Below are 19115 nucleotides of genomic sequence, written 5' to 3'. Positions count from 1 at the left end.
CCAGGTAAGGGTCATGAAACAATCATAAGATACTTTAATCAAGATACGAGGGGGCTAGGTCATGACACGAGACAGGAAAGCACACCAAAACAAAAAAATGGGCAATGGGCATTTTACACAAAACATGGGACTGCCATGATCCTGACACAAAACTATACTATAAAAACCAAATTTGTTGGTTCAACTTAAAGGGGACATACCATGAAAATCTGACGTTTTCCATGTTTAAGTGCTATAATTGAGTCCCCAGTGCTTCTGTCAACCTAGAAAATGTGAAAATGATCAACCCAGTAACTTAGTTTTGGTAAACTATTCTCTGCAAGCATGTGAAAAAATAGCTCATTGAAATTTGCCTCCCCCTTTGATGTCAGTAGGGGATAATACCGCCCCTTAATCTGCACTATCCAACCACAGCACTGCCATTTAGTGCAGAGATCAGCTCATTTGCATTTTAAAGGAGACACCCAAAAATGGCACATTTTACACACCTACAAAGTGTCAATTTTAACATGCTATAATAAATTATCTATATGGTATTTTGAGCTAAAACTTCACATATGTACTCTGGAGACAAAGTCTTGTGAAATGACTTTAAAAAAGTAAGTTTCCTGGTTGCCGTACAATTTTGAGTTAATTCAACTTAAAATATCAGTTAACTAAAAAATAATGTAGTTAATATTTAACTAATATTTTAATTAACTCATAATTTTAAGGCAACCAGGTAACTTACTTTTTAAGTTGAACTAACTTACTTTTTACAGTGTGAACAAGAGAGGCAGTATCTTAACACCATGATGCTTACAGGTGGGGTTAGGGTGTCTTTATTGTATTTCTAATAATCGTACATGTGTTATTATTTACTGTACTTTGTACAAATTAATATGAATTAGCCAAACTCCTGTGAGATCAGGATGGTGTACTCACCCTCTCGTTTCACCCGCCTATTTGTATTGATCACCAGATCAATTTCACAAAGGTCAGCAATGGTTCAGATTTTACAAGAACATCTGGTTGTAGACACAGTAAGTGTCATTGCCTCAAGAGTCCAGCACTACACATCACACATACACACTTTCAGTGTATAGATGTTTGTTGTGTCGTGTATGGAGATGCAGTGTGAAATATTGATAGTGTGGTTTCAGACAAGTGGTGCAGAAAGTAGAGAGACATGCTACAGATACTTCGCCTTTAGCAATACTTTCACATGAAGTACTTTACATGAAGCTGAAGAGCAAAACACAATGACGAGAAAGAAAGAGAGATGAAAAGGAAGGAAAATATCCATCTTGAGTTCCTTATTCAAATATACAATGCTCGGTGAGAGTAATATGTGTTATAAAGATGTACAGTTACATACTGTAGGAGTGTTTTTGTTCTTTTTCAAGGTAAAGTGGATCATTTTCTCAGTCAAAGGGAGTTGCAAAAATATTGAATCATTATTTTTTTCTTCTGTCTGTTATTGGCTGAACAAACACATAGCGTGCACCCAAACGTACATCACTGGTGGACGAGTGTTGCTATGTCAGAGTCGGACAGGAGCAATGTTCGGACAGCGGCACACAGTATTTACGGTTTACGGAGGATTTAACATACAGTTGGCTCAGTTGTCTCTGATATACAAAAGTAGTAACGAGCCAGTGATCCACTTTTATTATTATTTAGCACTATTTGTGTATTGTTTTGCCTTTTGCCAAAATATTTTGTCTATAAATAAATAACTTAAAAGTTTATTGTTTTGTCCATTTCATACCATACACCTCATATTTTAGGGGATTAATGTAGGCTGGGGGCCATTAAAAGCATGTAATCAAACAATATATCAAAGAACCAGGTGGGGTTTGGCGGACCCAGATAATGACCCTGACCCCACTCCAGTCTCTGGTGACCCACCAGCGATCTACTAAACATCTTCAAGCTTGTTTACAATCTGCCAGCCCAGTTTTATGTACTCCAATATTTATACGCAATTGTTTGGCGTGTCTGCTAATAGCCGACGACACTCGATAATAATGCAGTTTATGTGGTGCGAGTTAAACAGTGTGTTGACTGTAAGCGTGTTAGACAAGAATTCTCCTTGACGGTCTCAATGGGTTACAAAGGTGCTAATTACTGCTGAGGATAAATTAGGCGCATGTACAGCCACTCTCAATTTATCCTGAAGATTCTCTCTCTGTCTTTCTGTATACGAGGGATTTTGGTGTTCTCCTTTTAGGTCCTGTGTATTAAGTAATAAGAGTTCATTATGCCAAAATCAATGCGAAATGTAATTAAACCGTTTCATACAGTAAAGATCGGCTGCTACAGCCTCTGCTCTCCGTTTATCTGCGGTGTATTTCACCCCAATCTGTCCTTATATCAGCAGCTCAGTGACAGTTCAACTTTATCAGCCTCAAAAACCCATTTGGCCGTGACATAGATGGGTCAAGAATCTATTTTTTCTACATCTATGGCGCTTGTCTCATTTTTCTTGCATTACGTTACCGCGGGCCCCTCCGGAGCATTGGAGACCTCAAGATTAATTCGCTCTTTTGATAATGGATGTTCTTGAGAGCACATACTGGCTAAATGCCCGTTCGCGATAGCACATAAACAACCATACACACAGACACTCACAAATTGTAGCATATTGTTTTGCCTTTTATTTCTGCCCCTCTCTGTACATTTTTTCTCACGCAGATACAAAAATATTCACATTCACTTGGCAATGGATCATATCAGAATCTTCCATAGCGCCATGCAGGCACAGTTCCCTTGGAACCTTTAGCCTATCAGAGAGGACCATGAAATACAATCTTCGCCCCTCACCACCTATCAGAGTTAAGCATGAAAAATCCCTCTGGTTGCAGGCTGAAAGTGTAGAGCTTGGGATAAAATGCTCTTCTGCAGCCTTTAGATAATGCAGCTGGCCCGAAGCTAGCTAGAGCCTGGACGAGAGACACCGTTTGAATGAAAACAAAGAAGATATTGAACAGAATGAGAGATTATTCAACTTGCACTTAAAAATCAATGAATTAATCGATAAAGGTATAAAATACATAAAGAAAACAAGAAAGACAGACAAACAGAAATAAAGAAAGAAAAAAATTGTGAATGAATGAACATATGAATGAACAAACCAATCAATCAATCAATCAATCAATAAAGAAATAAAGTAAGGAAGACAGAAAAAATAAATAAATAGTGAATGAATGAATGAATCAATAAAAAAATTAAGTAAGAAAGACAGATAAAAAATAGTGATTGATTGATTCATTGATTCATTGATTCATTCATTCATTCATTCATTCATTCAAATGAAAAAAATAATGAATGAATGAATGAATGATGGATGGACGAAAAAAGAAAGAAAGAAAAAACTAAAAAACACAGAAAATGAAGGAATGAATGACTGAATTAATCAATCGATCACTCAAATCAAAATCAATCAATAAAGAAATAAAGTAAGACAGAAAAAATAAATAAAAAGTGAATGAATGAATGAATGAACGAAGAAAGAAAGAGTAAATCAATAAAAAATTAAATAAGAAAGACAGAAAAAGACATAAATAGTGAATGAATGAATCAATCAATCACTCAAATCAAAATCAATCAAGACAGAAATAAAGTAAAAAAGACAGAAAAAAGAAATAAATAGTGAATGAATGAATAAAGAAAGAAAGAAAGAAAGAATGATTGAATCAATAAAAAATAAAGACAGAAAAGAAATAAATAATGAATGAATGAATGAATGAAAAATAAATATTAAATAAATAGTGAATTAATGTATGAATGAATTAATTAATTGATCGATCGATCAATCGATCACTCAAATCAAAATCAATCAATAAAGAAATAAAGTAAGACAGAAAAAAGAAATAAACAGTGAATGAATAAATGAATGAACGAAGAAAGAAAAAATGAGTAAATCAATAAAAATTACATAAAGACAGAAAAAGAAATAAATAGTGAAAGAATGAATGAATGAATGAATGAATGAAAAAATAAGAATGATTGGATGGATGGATGGATGGATGGATAAATAGATGAAATAGAAAGAAATACGGAAAGTGAATGAATAAAAGAATGAATCACTCAAATCAAAATCAATCAAGAAAGAAATAAAGTAAAAAGACAAAAAAAGAAATAAATAGTAAATGAATGAATGAAAAAAGAATGAGTGAGTCAATAAAAATATAAAGAAAGAAAAGATATGAATGAAAAATAAAAAAATTGTGAATTAATGTGCATGAATGTATGTATGTGTGAATAAATAAATAGTGAATTAATATATGAATGAATAAATTAATCGATCACTCAAATCAAAATCAATCAATAAGGAAATAAAGACAGAAAAAAGAAATAAACAGTGAATAAATAAATGCATGAACGAAGAAAGAACGAATGAGTAAATCAATAAAAAATTAAATAAGAAATACAGAAAAAGAAATAAATAGTGAATGAATGAATGAATGAAAAAATAAGAATGATTGAATGGATGGATGGATAAATAGATGAAATGGAAAGAAATACGGAAAGTGAATGAATAAAAGAATGAATGACTGAATCAACCAACCTGATCTCACGAATTTCCGTGGCATAGTCACGGAATTTTGTGCTAATTTTTCCGTGGCATTTTCACGGATCTCCGCATTTTTCCGTGGCCCTGCTATGGACTGCCTTTTTCGTGGCATTCTCACGGATTGGTTACTCAACTGTTTTGTCATATTTTCTTACCATTTTCGCTTCGGTTTAGGGTTAGATTTACATGAAATTACATCCCTACCCAAACCCAACTCTAACCCCAACGCCAGGCGACAATTGTTTAAAGTTTAGAAAATATAAAAGAATAAATCAGAAAAAATAGTATAAACCAATAGTTAAAGTGACATACTAACGCAAACACCAAATCTAACCCTAAACCGAAGCGAAAATGGTTTGAAAATAGAAAAAGCAGTTGAGTAACAAATCCGTGAGAATGCCACGAAAAAGGCAGTCCGTAGCAGGGCCACGGAAAAATGCGGAGATCCGTGAGAATGCCACGGAAAAATGAGCACAAAATTCCATGACTAAAAATTCCGTAACTTTGTGAGATCATGTTGGAATCAACACTCAAATCAAAATCAATCAAGAAAGAAATAAAGTAAAAAAGACAGAAAAAAGAAATAAATAGTAAATGAATGAATGAATGAAAAAAGAAAGAAAGAAAAAAATGAGTGAATCAATGAAAATATAAAGACAAAAAAGAAATTAATGAAAAAAAATGTGAATTAGTGTATGTATGTACGTACGTACGTACGAACGAACGAACGAACGAAAAAGAAAGAATGAATCAATCAATGAATGAAAGAATGAAAGAAACACAGAAAATTAAGAAATAAATTAAGAAATAAATAAATTAATGAATGAACAAAAGATACGAAAGATGGAAAGAAAAAAGAAAAAAATTGTGAGTGAATGTTTGAATGAATGAATAATTAATGGATGGATTTATGGATGGATGAAAAAAGTAAAATAAGTAAGTAAAGTAAGAAACTAAGAAAGAAAATAAATGAATTAATTAACGAATGAATAAATAAAAAAGGAATAGTGAATGGATGGCTGGATGGATGGTAGACAGAAAGAAAGAAATTGTAAATAAATGTTTGAATGGATGGATGGATAAATGAATGAGATATTTTTATAACTGGTAACGTATGGCGTTACATGCGCAGTGCAAAAGGTCATGGGTTTTATTTCAGGGATCACACATACTGATAAAATGTATAGCTTACCATGCACACACACACACACACACACACACACACACACACACACACACACACACACACACACACACACACACACGCTTCAGCCAAATGCATAAATGTACATTTAATTTTAGAAAAATATCAGTCAATCATTCTCAATGTTGAATACATTCTCTCTGTGAGATTAGACAAATGTCTGAATGTGTGTATGGTATCAGGTTATGTTCTGTTCCTGTCCTGCCAAAAGCTGCTGACAGGTAAAAAGCTTTCGGTGCCACTCCACCGGACTCAAATTGCGATGGGCATTCTGACAGACAGCTCAGCCAAAGCTTCTGATATTTAGTTACTAAACCCTTTCTCATTCAGTCATCATTTGAACAGGTTTAAAATTTCTCCACAATTATTAAATATTTATTCTTTTTAATAGACATTTTGTTAGTCTGCCAAACAGAAGAAAGAGTCTTCAAAAAAATGCCACCATGCAAATGTAACATTTGCCCTTCAGTAAAGTCCGATGATCTAATGAATGAACGAACGTTTGTTCATTCAAACCTGTCGATCACTACACAGTGCATACCTCTACAACCTCTCAATAGACTCTCAACTAAATATCAGTAAGTTAGGATTTAGTCTTATTAGGCATAGTAGGAACTTTCTATTACAGGTGAAGTGTTGACATCCATCGAAAATTGCATGCTTTACTCAAAATAATAGATAGTCAGCTAAAGTATATTGTAAGGTTTCCTCAACCTAAAGGACCTTTGATCTCTCCCTCTGTTTCTTTAGGTATGTCCACACCTTGTATCTCGGAGTGCAGAGCCGTTGGCATGCCGGCCCCGGTCAGCGTCACTTCTACTGGCGTCTGATGTTTGAGAGCGCTGACATCAACATGTTGCGGCTGCTGGAGGCCTTTCTGAAGAGCGCTCCTCAACTCGTTCTTCAGCTTAGCATCATGATCCACAGCAACCACATACTGCCACTGCAGGGTAACACTTACATACACACACACACACACGTTTCTCTGAGATGCTTTTAGTTGAGAGAGAGAGAGAGAGAGAGCAGAACACTTGTCTGAATGAGTCTTGATCGCCATGACTTATTTATATGGACCTCATGAGAAGAGGTTTACATGTGATGAATAAAACAAAACATTTTACAGTCATTGCTCTGTGTGAAATCATATGACATGAAGCTGGAGTAACAAGAATGGACAAAAAAGAGAAAGACAGAAAGAAAGAGAAAGAGAGAGATGATATGGTCTTTCTAATGGTGCTTTTCTATTGCATAGTACCCAACGGTTTGGGTCGAGTCAGCCTAGTTTTGGGGGCTTTTTCACTGGGTACCCAATACTTTTTTTAGTACCACCTCGGTTGGAGTTCCAAGCAACCCGAGCTGATACCAAAACGTGACGTGAAAACACCGAAAATCACTGATTGCTCTGAGAGAATCGCTACTACCAGCGTCATGGCTATATGTAAAAGATTAGCTTTACCTTCATGATAGCTTGCGCTGTCTCGAGTAAACCTGTTGTCATCTGTTCTTTGCTGTAAATTCCCAAACTCCCTTTTAGCGTGAAACACAACCACAGGTTGAGAATCAGGATCACCATAACAGTTTTTTCCAGACTTGCAGTTTGTGGCGGAACATTCGCGACACGCACATCCACATATATGCTTAAATGCAACTTGAATGAGGCTCAGCGGAGCGCGTCGACTGACGCCACGGGTGTTTGTGTCATGTGAGACAGAGGTAGTGATAAACGTAATGTGGAAACATCTATTTGTGGTGGGCAATTTTAATTTTGTGGCGGACTGAGTGAAAAATGAATGTATGGGACTGTATAACGATGCTCTCACTTGTATGATGTCACAGCTGTAGGCAGCGCATATATAATGACACGCCTATAATCCCTCCCACTCCGAAGTGTTACTAAACTCAATGGAAAAGCTAACCAAGCTAAAATGATGTGAGCTGACCCGACCTGACCCAACCCGTGGGGTACTATGCAATGGAAAAGCACCATAACAGAATAGCTGTCTGATTAAAATAAAACTATGTTTATCTACATTTATGTGCTCTCTATATACTGTAGACCCTTAATGTGAAGCATTATCCAAATGAAATATTCTAATAAGCTGGCAAAAAAAATTGGAAATTACTTACATTTACAGCTTTTCTTTGACTTGGAAAATTCTGGGAAATTCTGTAAACCTTAAATGGATCATAACTTTACATTAGGATAAAAAGACCCAGAGAAGGGCTTTTCCTTTATAGAAGCCCATTACACAATATGAAGAGAGAAAGAGAATGGGACTCCAGAGATGATGATGAGAGACTCAGTCAGCAGAAAAACAATGAAGAAATGAAGAGAAAAAGAAGAGAGAGAGAGAGAGAGAGAGAGAGAGAGAGAGAGAGAGAGCAGTGCTCAGTGATGTTCTGATTAATTCTGGGTCATAGGTTTAGGTTACCAAGCACAACACAGAAAACCTTTCTTTCTATCTTTACCTTTTTCTCTCTGTCTTTTTCTGATCTCATGTCTCAGCCTGTCTGACCGTCTCAAACCTTTGACCGCTGTGTCAATCAATTCAATTTTAAAGTGAGCATCACTGTTTTTAGGGCAAAAACATACATCTTATTGCCAGCCAGCTGCAATTCCGCATGAAGTATGCAGTGTAAGGGGCCAGTGCACCAAAAGCACTTTAAACGCTTGTAAACGCAAGGCGCGACGCACTGCCTTTAAAAAAAAAGAGCAGTGCGACGTGGCTTTTTATATTGCTAAGCAACCACCGAGTCAGCTGTCTTGTCAATCAAATATTGAAGCGTGAGCGCTCTTTTGCTGTTAACTGTCATATTAGCAGAAACTTTAAAAAGAGGGCGCTTGCTCTGACCATGTTTGAGGATGAGAGGTGCACGAACACGCAGGAGAGAGTGAGCGAGTGGAGTCCGGTTCTTCAAAGCAACTGTAAACTTTCCTTACCACAACGTAAGGCCCGCCTCTCCCCTCATTCGATTAGACAATGGAAAGACGCGAATGACGTCGGGCGCTTCTCCGCTCTCAGCGCGCCTTCAAAAACGCGTGCGCGGCAGGCGGCAAAAAAACGCAAGGTGCTCGGCGCGCATAAACAGCGCGCAAACGCGCCCTGCCCATAGAATATCATTCAAAAAAGGCGCCTGCAACTGCCATAAACGCTTTTGGTGTGACTGGCCCCTAATTGTATTAAAAGAGATGTTTGTCTTTATTTTTAGCGATCGTGACAGATATTCAAAAATACATTGCTGTGAATGCTGTTTCAGGATTTTAACCAATAATACCAATAATAACTGTGGTTGTAGCCAGTGTTGCAAAATTACAGAACACTACTTGAGATAGTATTACTTGCCTTTGGAAGATAAACTTTTCTTACTACATAACTTCCGAATGTGGCGACACATACTTGATCTTACACCACTGAAACATCACAAACGTGCAACAGTGCTCAGTGTTTTAATGGTGCATTGTGTAAGAAACCTTACATAATTAAATGTTATGTTTTTATTACCTTATTACCTAAACACAAAGGAAGATCTTTTGAGAAATGTTTGTAACCAAACCGTTCGTGGACCCCATTTACTTCCATGGTATTCTTGTTTTCTACTTTGGAAGTGAATGGGGTCAACAAATGGTTTTCCCAAAATATCTTCCTTTGTGTTTATCAGAACAAAGAAATTTATAGAGGTTTGTAACAACATGAGAGCGATTAAATGATGAAAGAGTTTTTGGGTGAACTATTCCTTTAAAGATTTTTGAGGATTCAAAAAAAAAACAGCATCCATACCTTAAAATCACTTGTAAAACTAATTTAGCACACACCAAATACACTCGCGTGTCTGTGTGCAAGCTTCTGATCTGTCAGTCAGTGCAAATAAGATAATTTTCATGTCTTAACTCTTAAGTTTTTTGAGGCAAATGGATTTTGCATGCAACCTTCAAATTAAAGAAACGTCCATTAATTTGTTATTTGTCTTATGTTATTTTATCTGTTTAATATGCACAATATTATCAGTTCTCTGCGGAACCACTTTTTAGAGTTTTTTCGCCATTTTTATAGGTTTTTGATCATGTTACATGTTACTTTACTGTACGTTCAGGCCGCCCGGTCAAGGACGCTTGTCAAAAAACTTGTTGACGCTTTGGCCGCTCTGAAGTCTGTTTTCTCTGAACTAATGGTTTGGTAGGAACGAAAGTTTACATCATATGTTTCTCCAGAATCAGCCAGCGAAGAACGTCTATGCTATATTCCGATTGGTTGCAGGCATTTTGCCGCTGAACCGCCTCATAGGTCATTACCAAGCTGAGCTTCTTTCAACTTTCTGATTGACGCTCTGGTCACTCAAAACGCGACGCTGATAGATTTGACGCTCCGTGCAGCTGAGACAAGCCAACAGCGCAGTTGCTGTTGCATTTTGCAATTTGAAGAATTAAAACGTTGCCATAAACGCTGACAACATTTCCAAAACTTAGTATGGTAATGTGCAGTTAACCTCCGCTGTGTAGGAAATGGTTCAAAATAAGATGTTATAGATTTATAGATTCATCTTAGTACAATGCCAAAGTTCGCGGGGGCGTAGAATCACATGCTCACATATGAGGTAACATTTTGTGCAAAAATGGGTTCCTTCATATTCCTCTGAATCATTTTATATTAACATATTTTAAAGTTTTTAAAATTTGCAATTAAAATAAAAGTTGAAAATAAACAAAAAGTGTTAAAGCATTGTTGCGTTTGCAGCATTAAACAATAAAATCAATCACGTCATTGTCATCATTTTTATTGTTTATATACTTTAAGGATTTCAAATATGATGCCCATTATGTCATTATTCTGATTTAATTAATTGATATAAGTATTTAACATAAAAGATAGTCAACACATTTATTTTGGTGGTTTTCAAATGAAGGCAAGGGGGCTCAAATTGTTAGAAATGTAAGCTGTGCACAGTGTGCCCCCTTAAAAAACTGATGCATGACCCCCTGTTTGGCTGTATTAAAGGAATACTCAATTTTCTTAAAATAAAAATCCAGATAATTTACTCACCACCATGTCATCCAAAATGTTGATGTCTTTCTTTGTTCAGTCCAGAAGAAATTATGTTTTTTGAGGAAAACATTGCAGGATTTTTCTCATTTTAATGGACTTTAATAGAGTCCAACATTTAATACTCAATTCAACACTTAATAGTTTTTTTTTCAAAGGAGTTTCAAAGGACTATAAACGATCCCAAACGAGGCTTAAGGGTCTTATCTAGCGAAACGATTGTCATTTTTGACAAGAAAAATAAAAAATATGCACTTTTAAACCACAACTTCTCGTCTAGATCCGGTCGTGATGCGCCAGTGTAACCCCACGCAATATGTCATGACGTCAAGAGGTCACAGAGGACGAATGCGAAACTCCGCCCCAGTGTTTACAAGTGTGTTGAAAGAGGACCGTTCCTACGTTGTTGTATGTTATCTGATACTAATTAATGTATTTGTGTCAGTTTATTGTTTACAATGGTCTGCAAATGTGCGTTTTATATATGTAACACGTGACCTCCCTACGTCACTACGCATTTGCGTTGGGTCGCGCTGGACCGGACCTGGACGAAAAGTTGTGGTTTAAAAGAGCATATTTGTTATTTTTCTTCTCAAAAATGACAATCGTTTCGCTAGATAAGACCCTTATGCCTCGCTTGGGATCGTTTAGAGTCCTTTGAAACTCCGTTGAAAAAAACTGTTACGTGTTGAGTTAAGTGTTAAGTGTTGGTTTCTATTAAAGTCCATTAAAATAAGAAAAATCCTGCAATGTTTTCCTCAAAAAACATAATTTCTTCTCGACTGAACAAAGAAAGACATCAACATTTTGGATGACATGGTGCTGAGTAAATTATCTGGATTTTTCTTTTAAGAAAATTGAATATTCCTTTAAAATACAGTATGTGATAGTTCAGAGCATAACTAATCTGAAGTGCTGACACTAGTCTGAATGCAAATGTAACGTGATGACATAACAAATATGCTAATTATAGCATGACGTAACCTAGACTTTGCGAGCTGGCTTAAGCTACTTTCCATTGAAAGTAGTTGGCAACACTTGTCGTAGCGAGGCATTGCTGTACAGTCATCGAAAAGTATGCCAGGTTGAGGCAGTCTGGTGCATCCTTCACAGTTTATCACCCAAAGCCGGCCTGGAAGATATGGAACTGCGCCATGCAAATTGAGTTCTGGCCTAATTTTGTGGGCGTGCCTGCACATTACCGAATTTGCATAATTCCTTTATTGAACCAATTGCAAAAACAATACAGATAGCGCATAAATAACACTATCAGTGGGTGCATTTTATTCATGCTGAATTCTTCCCAGTGTGTTTTGGTGTTTTGCATTTGTAAAGTTTATGTTTTATTGACTGAATTGACTGTCATTCTTATGCATGCGCTTAATGCAATTTATTTTTATTAAAATGCATCATGCATGCATGCATATACTTTGCTTTCCTCCTAATCTCTCTCTCTCTTTCTCTCTCTCTTTCTATCTAGCAGCATGGGACTTTAACTTGCCTTATCCGTTTCTCTTTAAACTGCATTCTAATCTAAGGCAGTCTTTGTGGGCTTGCGCTGTATACGATGTTTGATTTAATTAAGATTGCCAGCGCTTTGCTCCATAAAAGCCAGGCCAGGAGAAAACAGAGAGAGTAGCGGGCAGGCTGGAAGCGTAGCGGGAAAACACAGACTAATGCTTTTGGATCTGCTAATTAAGACCTCGCTTAATCTGGATCTGCACCAAATGAGCCGTTTGAAAAGACGAGAGAGACGGAGAGCATATGAAGATGAAGCGAAATATGCAAAAGGGACTCGATAAGATTCTCGCCAGAAAATGAGTAACCACTCAACAAACATCAGGGGTCAAGTCTGTGCTAAGGGAAATTTGGAATGGGATATGTACCGTGTGGGCCTGAAGCAGAAAATAATAGTATGTCTTGCATTATTTATGCCAGGATCGACCTTTGGATAGGAATTTTCTCCAATCCGGATCTGACCGCATGCAATGGATGCTTTTCATGTGGTCTTCCAAATAGCCTCAGGTGACCTGATGTAAGCCCGACCGGAGGCTGGAAAGGGATGTTTAAAGTGTGTGAATTGTGACAGAGATGGGAATCAAGCGGCAGAACCAAAGATAAACAGGCATGCAGTGGGAAGCGTTAAAGAGTTGATCCCATGATAGCATCAGCTCTCGGTAAAAGTCTCTAGAGATAACTTCATATCTCTCAATCGCACAAGAACATGCACACACTCACTCACACATTTCTTCTTCACCTTTTCACACAACCTCACGCTCTAGGGTACTCGCAAACACAACATGAAACGCCTGTCTGTTTCCCCCTCAACGAATCAAATACTCTCTCTCTCTCTTTCTCTCTCTCTGGAGAGACATTTCTCTCAGGCAGTTTGGTAACAAGCCCAGCGATTTGTCGTCTCAGCAGGTGCTTTTGCTTCTATAAAATACAACTTGAAATTTAAAAACAAAAGCAACAAATGTGGCATAACTTTGAACGTTCGTTGCTTTTCAACGCTATCAATCTTTCCTTGACTCTCTGCCAGCTCATGTCACTTCTTGTTTCAAAAGCGTGTGCTGTGATCGTTTCGCATCTTTGAATCGTCTGTATCTTTCATTTCAAATCGTGTCGGCCATGACGCAAGGTATTTTCACACATTCATACGTTTTGAGTCGGGAGAGGCAAGAGACATCATTTATGGCTTGAATTATTAATTTCTCAAAAGTTAATTATTCAGTCGCATGTCATTAGCAATGAATCACATCAGATCTAATGAAATATTGAAGGGTGGAAGTCTGGGAATGTGGAACTGTGGTTGTTTTTAATGACTTTAATTAAGTTTTATATTTAGCATTTTCTCTTTTCAGGCTTTTTTATTATTTTTTGGGCCATGTTTGCCTTTATTTAACAGTATTTAAGGAGACAACAAGAAAGTATGTGGTGGAGAGAGGGGTATGGGATCGCCAAAGGACTTCGGGTAGGATTCTAGTCTCAGCCTCAGACGTCACACCCACAGACTGTTGTTTAAACGTCTGATGTTTTTCGTACACTTTTCTGGAAACCCTGTGAGAATGTCAAAGTCGTCTTTGGTTGAAATAAACCAGATTTCCAGGAGACGCGAGTGTCGAGATTAGTTTCGGTCCCTGGAAAACAAAGCTCTGACGTTCCATTGAGGAAGAGAATCAGTCGTGTTCACCTGGATAATAATGAGCAGTTATAATGATCAGCTAAACATTGGGTTCTCAAAAATATGCAAAGTTTGCGGCATAGACTCTCTAAAAGACGTCCAAGAGTTTTGCTTGAGGCAGTTAGTGGAGTCAAAAAGTTCGGTTCTCCTGAATTGCTTGTAGGTGTTACAAAGCGAAAAGATATGCTTCAAACAGACGTTTATCGGGAGCGTCTCATTGGTGTGGCTGTTGATGAAAGTGCACAACGTTGTTCTATGATGAGTAATGTTGTTTATTTAGATGCTATTCGGTTGGCTGGTCATTTCAATAACTGACATGTTGCCAGCCGGCTCGTTATTGTGGGGATTCTGAAACGTGACGCTAGACGAAACAAACTGTTATTGGTTGTTTGACATGTCGGTCAAACAGCTTGTGGGCGGGCTTTGTCCAGAAAAAGAAGCGAAAAACACCAGATCTTTAGTACTGAAGGTCTGGCTACGCGAGACTACTATTCGAACTTGAGTTGCCGGAAGTGCGTCTGCACCAGTGATGCACGGGTTGATCCATAATTAGCGAGTGCTTGCGGTCACCCGCGGTTACGAGTCATTCAAAAATATTTTTAATTATATTTGGGTTGCAGTCGGTCGGGTCGTTTGAAAAAGATGCCAATTAATTATTTTAAACAATTACTACTTTAAAAAAATGCGGGCCAGGAAGCGGGTCAGGTAAATTATATTTTTTTGCTGTCCGATTGCGGACGGGTCTGCACTATATGTCGGAGCACTGTCCACTTCACCATTGGCAGCGACATTTTCTGGCTTTTTGAAAAGGTACAGAGCGAGAGACATGAGAGTTCTTGACTCAGACCTTTGTAATAAACCCCATTCACACAGCACTTTGATCCCAGAAAATTTCCGTAAAAAACACGTTCCAGTAAAACGGATCTAGTAACATTGCTGTAATGTTTACAGAAAGCATTGTGTGTGAACAAAGACATAACAATGTCATAAGGGTTGTGCCGTAGTAAGGAGTTATCGCAACAAGAAGATATGGTCCAACTCTTTGACCCAGGGATTTTAATGCAGATTAATATGCATGACAAGAAATGTCTGCAAACTGGACTGAAGCAGAGATCAGGGAACTCGTCACTATCCGTGCTTAAGTTGAGATCTTTCGCCAGCATAATAGAACAGCACGTCATGCGCTCCTTCATGATCTTATCATAAACAAAAATGCAAGCGTGTTGTTTCTCTAAAGAGAAATCACGGATAATAACTTCAGACCAAGTGCAGGACTTTAAATATGGCAGGTGTCTTTACGGCATCTTTAAATGCATGTGTGAATGCACACACAGATTCCAGAAAATCAATGGCAGTGTGAACGAACCACAATCAAATGATCCTGGACAAATCCTGGGCACATTTTCAGTGTATTTTCCGTAATCTCTGTGTGAAATGATCTATACAAGATTCGTAATAACCAACCAAGTATCATTAATAGAAACGGTGTGATTTTACTGGCAGTGTTCTTTCAGTGAGTCTTATGAAGAATGTTGAGGGGACTTTTTCACAATAGTGTAGCATATGTCTGGCCTTATGATGTATTACTTAAGCTCTTCTCTCTATTTTCATAGGTCTCTCTGCATCAGCCTCATTGGTTTCTCTTGCCTGGATGATCGCTTCATACCAGAAGATTCTGCGTGACTCTCGTGACGATAAGCTCCCCATGTCCTACAAGGCCGTGATTGTCCAAATGCTCTGGCACCTCTTCACCATCGGTGCTCGGACCATCGCCTTTGCCCTCTTCGCCTCTGTCTTCCAGCTCTACTTCGGGATCTTCATCGTGGCCCACTGGTGTGCCATGACCTTCTGGATCATTCAGGGTGAGACTGACTTCTGCATGTCCAAGTGGGAGGAGATCATCTACAACATGGTGGTGGGCATCATCTACATCTTCTGCTGGTTTAACGTGAAGGAAGGCCGCGCCCGCTTCCGGTTGGGTGTGTACTACTGCGTGACCTTGATTGAGAATGTCGCACTCACCGCCGCTTGGTACATCCACAGGGGACCTCACACCTCGGACTTCTACTCCCTGATTATTGTGTGTGTTGTTGTGTGTAGCTATGCGTTAGGAACGTTCTTTATGTTTGTGTATTATTGTTTGCTCCACCCAGATGGTCCCATCCTGGGCACTCAGTGGAGCTGCGTGGAGGAAGGAATGGGGGTTATCGGACTAGGTGGCATTGGGGATTTGGGGACACCCCTGCCTCAGCCAGATGTAGTTACCAGCCCACCCAGAACGCTTCAGAGGACTACTGGTGGGGATCGGGAGATAGGAGCCGGGGACAGAGACAGCTGCCTACCTGTGTTTCAGGTAAGGCCTCCCACCGTTCACCCAGCTCCTTCCCCACGTCCCCCAAGAACTGAGGGCCCCGTCATCCGCATCGACCTGCCAAGAAAAAGGTACCCGGCCTGGGACGCTCACTTTATCGATCGGAGGCTGAGGAAGACCATTCTGGTGCTAGAGAACACGTCTCCTGTGACGCCCCGCATCCAGTACCACACCTTCAGCGACCCCAAAGAAGTGACAGAGTATGAGACTACGGTGTAGTGTTGTTCATACCTCCCACCACCAGGGGGCTCCACCTTCCACGTGACATCTCTATGCAGAGGTGGGACTCGGGTGAAAGACGACGCCGTGAGTTTACGTTGCGATCCCCGATGGTCAGCATGGTGCTACACAGTGGGACGTCTACACGTTCGGCATTGAAAATGCACAATTGGAAATGCACTGCAAGCATGGGAGTATGTGCCGTTTACATGAACAGACCCGAACAGAAAGGTATTTTTGGAGAGGGACATGCCTTTCTACATATTGTATGCACTGAATGTTGGTAATGAGTGCGGAAAGTAGACACGTGTAATGTAAAAAATATAGATGAACAGACCAATGAGCATTGCTCAGGACCGGCCTGCTTACTGCATTGGTTTGAAAAGTTTAATGTTTCAGTGATCTGAATACAGTACAAATCATGTATTATTTGCTTCTGTGAATGGTGAGGTTAGCGAGTTCAATCGATCATCCATTTCCTCGAAAAAGAGTACTTCAGTAATTATTGATCGACTGACTTATTTATTTATTTATTAGATTTATTTTTTATGACTCTGTGACCATGTCTTTGATATACTTCTAATTGAATATTCATATATAGATATTATCTTTTGTTATACTGTATGTATATAGAATGGTGCCAGTGTTTTGGTATGAATGTTTTTGGGTTGTCTGTGTGTCTGACTGGTTATGGGTCATGCTGTATTGTTTATCTGTTAAGATAAATGAAAAAAGTCATATTATAAGACAAAAAGCTGTGATCAAATTGTAGTTGGAAAAAATGTTAAAAAATGATGACATGACAGCCTCGGAAAAAAGTAAATAACTAAATTTGTGTGTCTGTTTGGAATTTTATTGAAAACAAGGTGCTGGGAATGATCATTTCACCCTGCGACTGATTAGTTTGAATTGAATCCGAGTTTTTTGACAACATGAAATCCAAAATGATTGACAGAGTGGATTTTTAACGTGTGTGTGAGGTAATGTCTGTCTCTTTTTGTTTGCACTATCCGAGTCCCCAAACCCTTTTATATGTTTATATGCTCATTTGACTCATTATTTTCTTATTTAGGCGACTGCTTTTTGGGGGCTTTGTGGTCTGGCGATTGTGAATGTTCATTTTATCCCAAGACGAGACAAAAATGTGTCTTTTGTCACCTCATAAAATCTTAATACTGCTTTTATTGCTTATCATACTCTACTTTTTTTGTGGAGCATTTTGGAGAAACAACGACTATAAAGAAGACCTCACCCTAGTTGCAAAACCATCACAAGACATCAGCTGAAGCTCTTTCTCTCTGAGGTCTTTTGAGGTCTTGTCACATTGAAATGCCACTTTCTGGTTTTAAACCAAGCAGAAATACCCAGAGATATGGTGGGTAATTGCCAGTGACAGAATCCTGCTGTCCAGTATGAAGATTCTTATGGAGCAGCAAATGATGCATCATCGCTGTAATTATGCTGCACTATAAGGGGGACACATGTCTGTGCTATTTTTAAAATTTGTTGGCCATTGCATCACATCTTGCTTTCGTCATGAGTGTCAGACATGAGACCCTGCATTATGTTTCATTGAGAGACAACTGAAGTGTGTTTCATCCTGTTAGCTGTGAAGGCAAGAATGTGTCCTGTAAAAACAATCCTAAGGTGTTCAGACTCAATTTCAGACTCCTCCTCTAAGTGGGAGAACTTGCAAAATAGCAGGGCGTTCAAATACTTATTTTCCTCACTGTATATATAAGGAGCAGTACTTCGCCTTCTGAGAATATAGTTACCATACTGTTAAAGATGGCTGTTACTTAAATGACCTTTGTACTATACAAATCACAACATATAAATAGGAAAATCTTGGCATTATTTTGTCACTTATTGGGAACAGTATGCTAGCTGGAGCCATTTACTTCTAGTCTATGTGCTAAGCTAGACTAGCGATAGGTGCGTCAGACAGAGTTTCAGCACTCAAGGAGATGAAAAAGGTATGTATGGACTTATAAAACTCTGGGGGATACAGTGAATAAGCTTAAATCCCAAAAAGTCGGCATGTTCCTTTAATGACTCGCATATGGCGGCGTTGGGTTTTGTTATTAACTTAATGTCAGACGATGTTATCAATGCTGAATAAACTCAAAATATTAATAATTTTCTGTCGCAAACATATAATTTCACTTCAGAAGACATTTACTAACCCACTGGAGTCATTTAGATTACTTTAATGATGGATCTGTGTGCTTTGGTGGCCTTCAAAACGTTGACCACCATTCAATGGCATTACAAAGCTGGAGTAGGATAGTTTTTAATTTTACCCTGAAGAAAGGAAGTCATATACATCTGGAATGGCATAAGGGTAAGTAAAGTAAGAGAATTTAAATTTTCTGAACTATTCCTTAATTTATATGACACAGTGACAGAAAAAAACAGAAACATCCACCTTAAGATAAATGTCCTTTCTTCTGACAGGTTGCTGTGGTAACTGCAGGATCATTAAGCAGGGCTGTGTGTATATGCCTCTCGTGAAAGCCCACCAACCATTAGCTCCTCTC

General features: G+C 38.3%; 1 protein-coding gene across 2 annotated transcripts in view; it reads left to right on the top strand.

The window, feature by feature from the left end:
• The window catches only part of xkr7b (XK, Kell blood group complex subunit-related family, member 7b), a 79200-nt gene extending 61790 nt beyond the window's left edge, over positions 1-17410 (top strand). For both annotated transcript variants that reach the window (XM_055188859.2, XM_073875039.1), the window contains exons 2-3: positions 6513-6712; positions 15599-17410. In XM_055188859.2, coding sequence (XP_055044834.1) covers positions 6513-6712; positions 15599-16575 — 1177 coding nt within the window. In that variant the 3' untranslated portion in view covers positions 16576-17410. The remainder of the gene's footprint in view (positions 1-6512; positions 6713-15598) is intronic.
• Positions 17411-19115: the final 1705 nt, after the last annotated feature.

Source organism: Misgurnus anguillicaudatus, chromosome 13 (assembly GCF_027580225.2).
Source record: "Misgurnus anguillicaudatus chromosome 13, ASM2758022v2, whole genome shotgun sequence".
Taxonomy (NCBI): Eukaryota; Metazoa; Chordata; class Actinopteri; order Cypriniformes; family Cobitidae; genus Misgurnus; species Misgurnus anguillicaudatus.
Note: the sequence above shows the minus strand (reverse complement) of the source record. Positions and strands in the feature narration are given on the sequence as shown.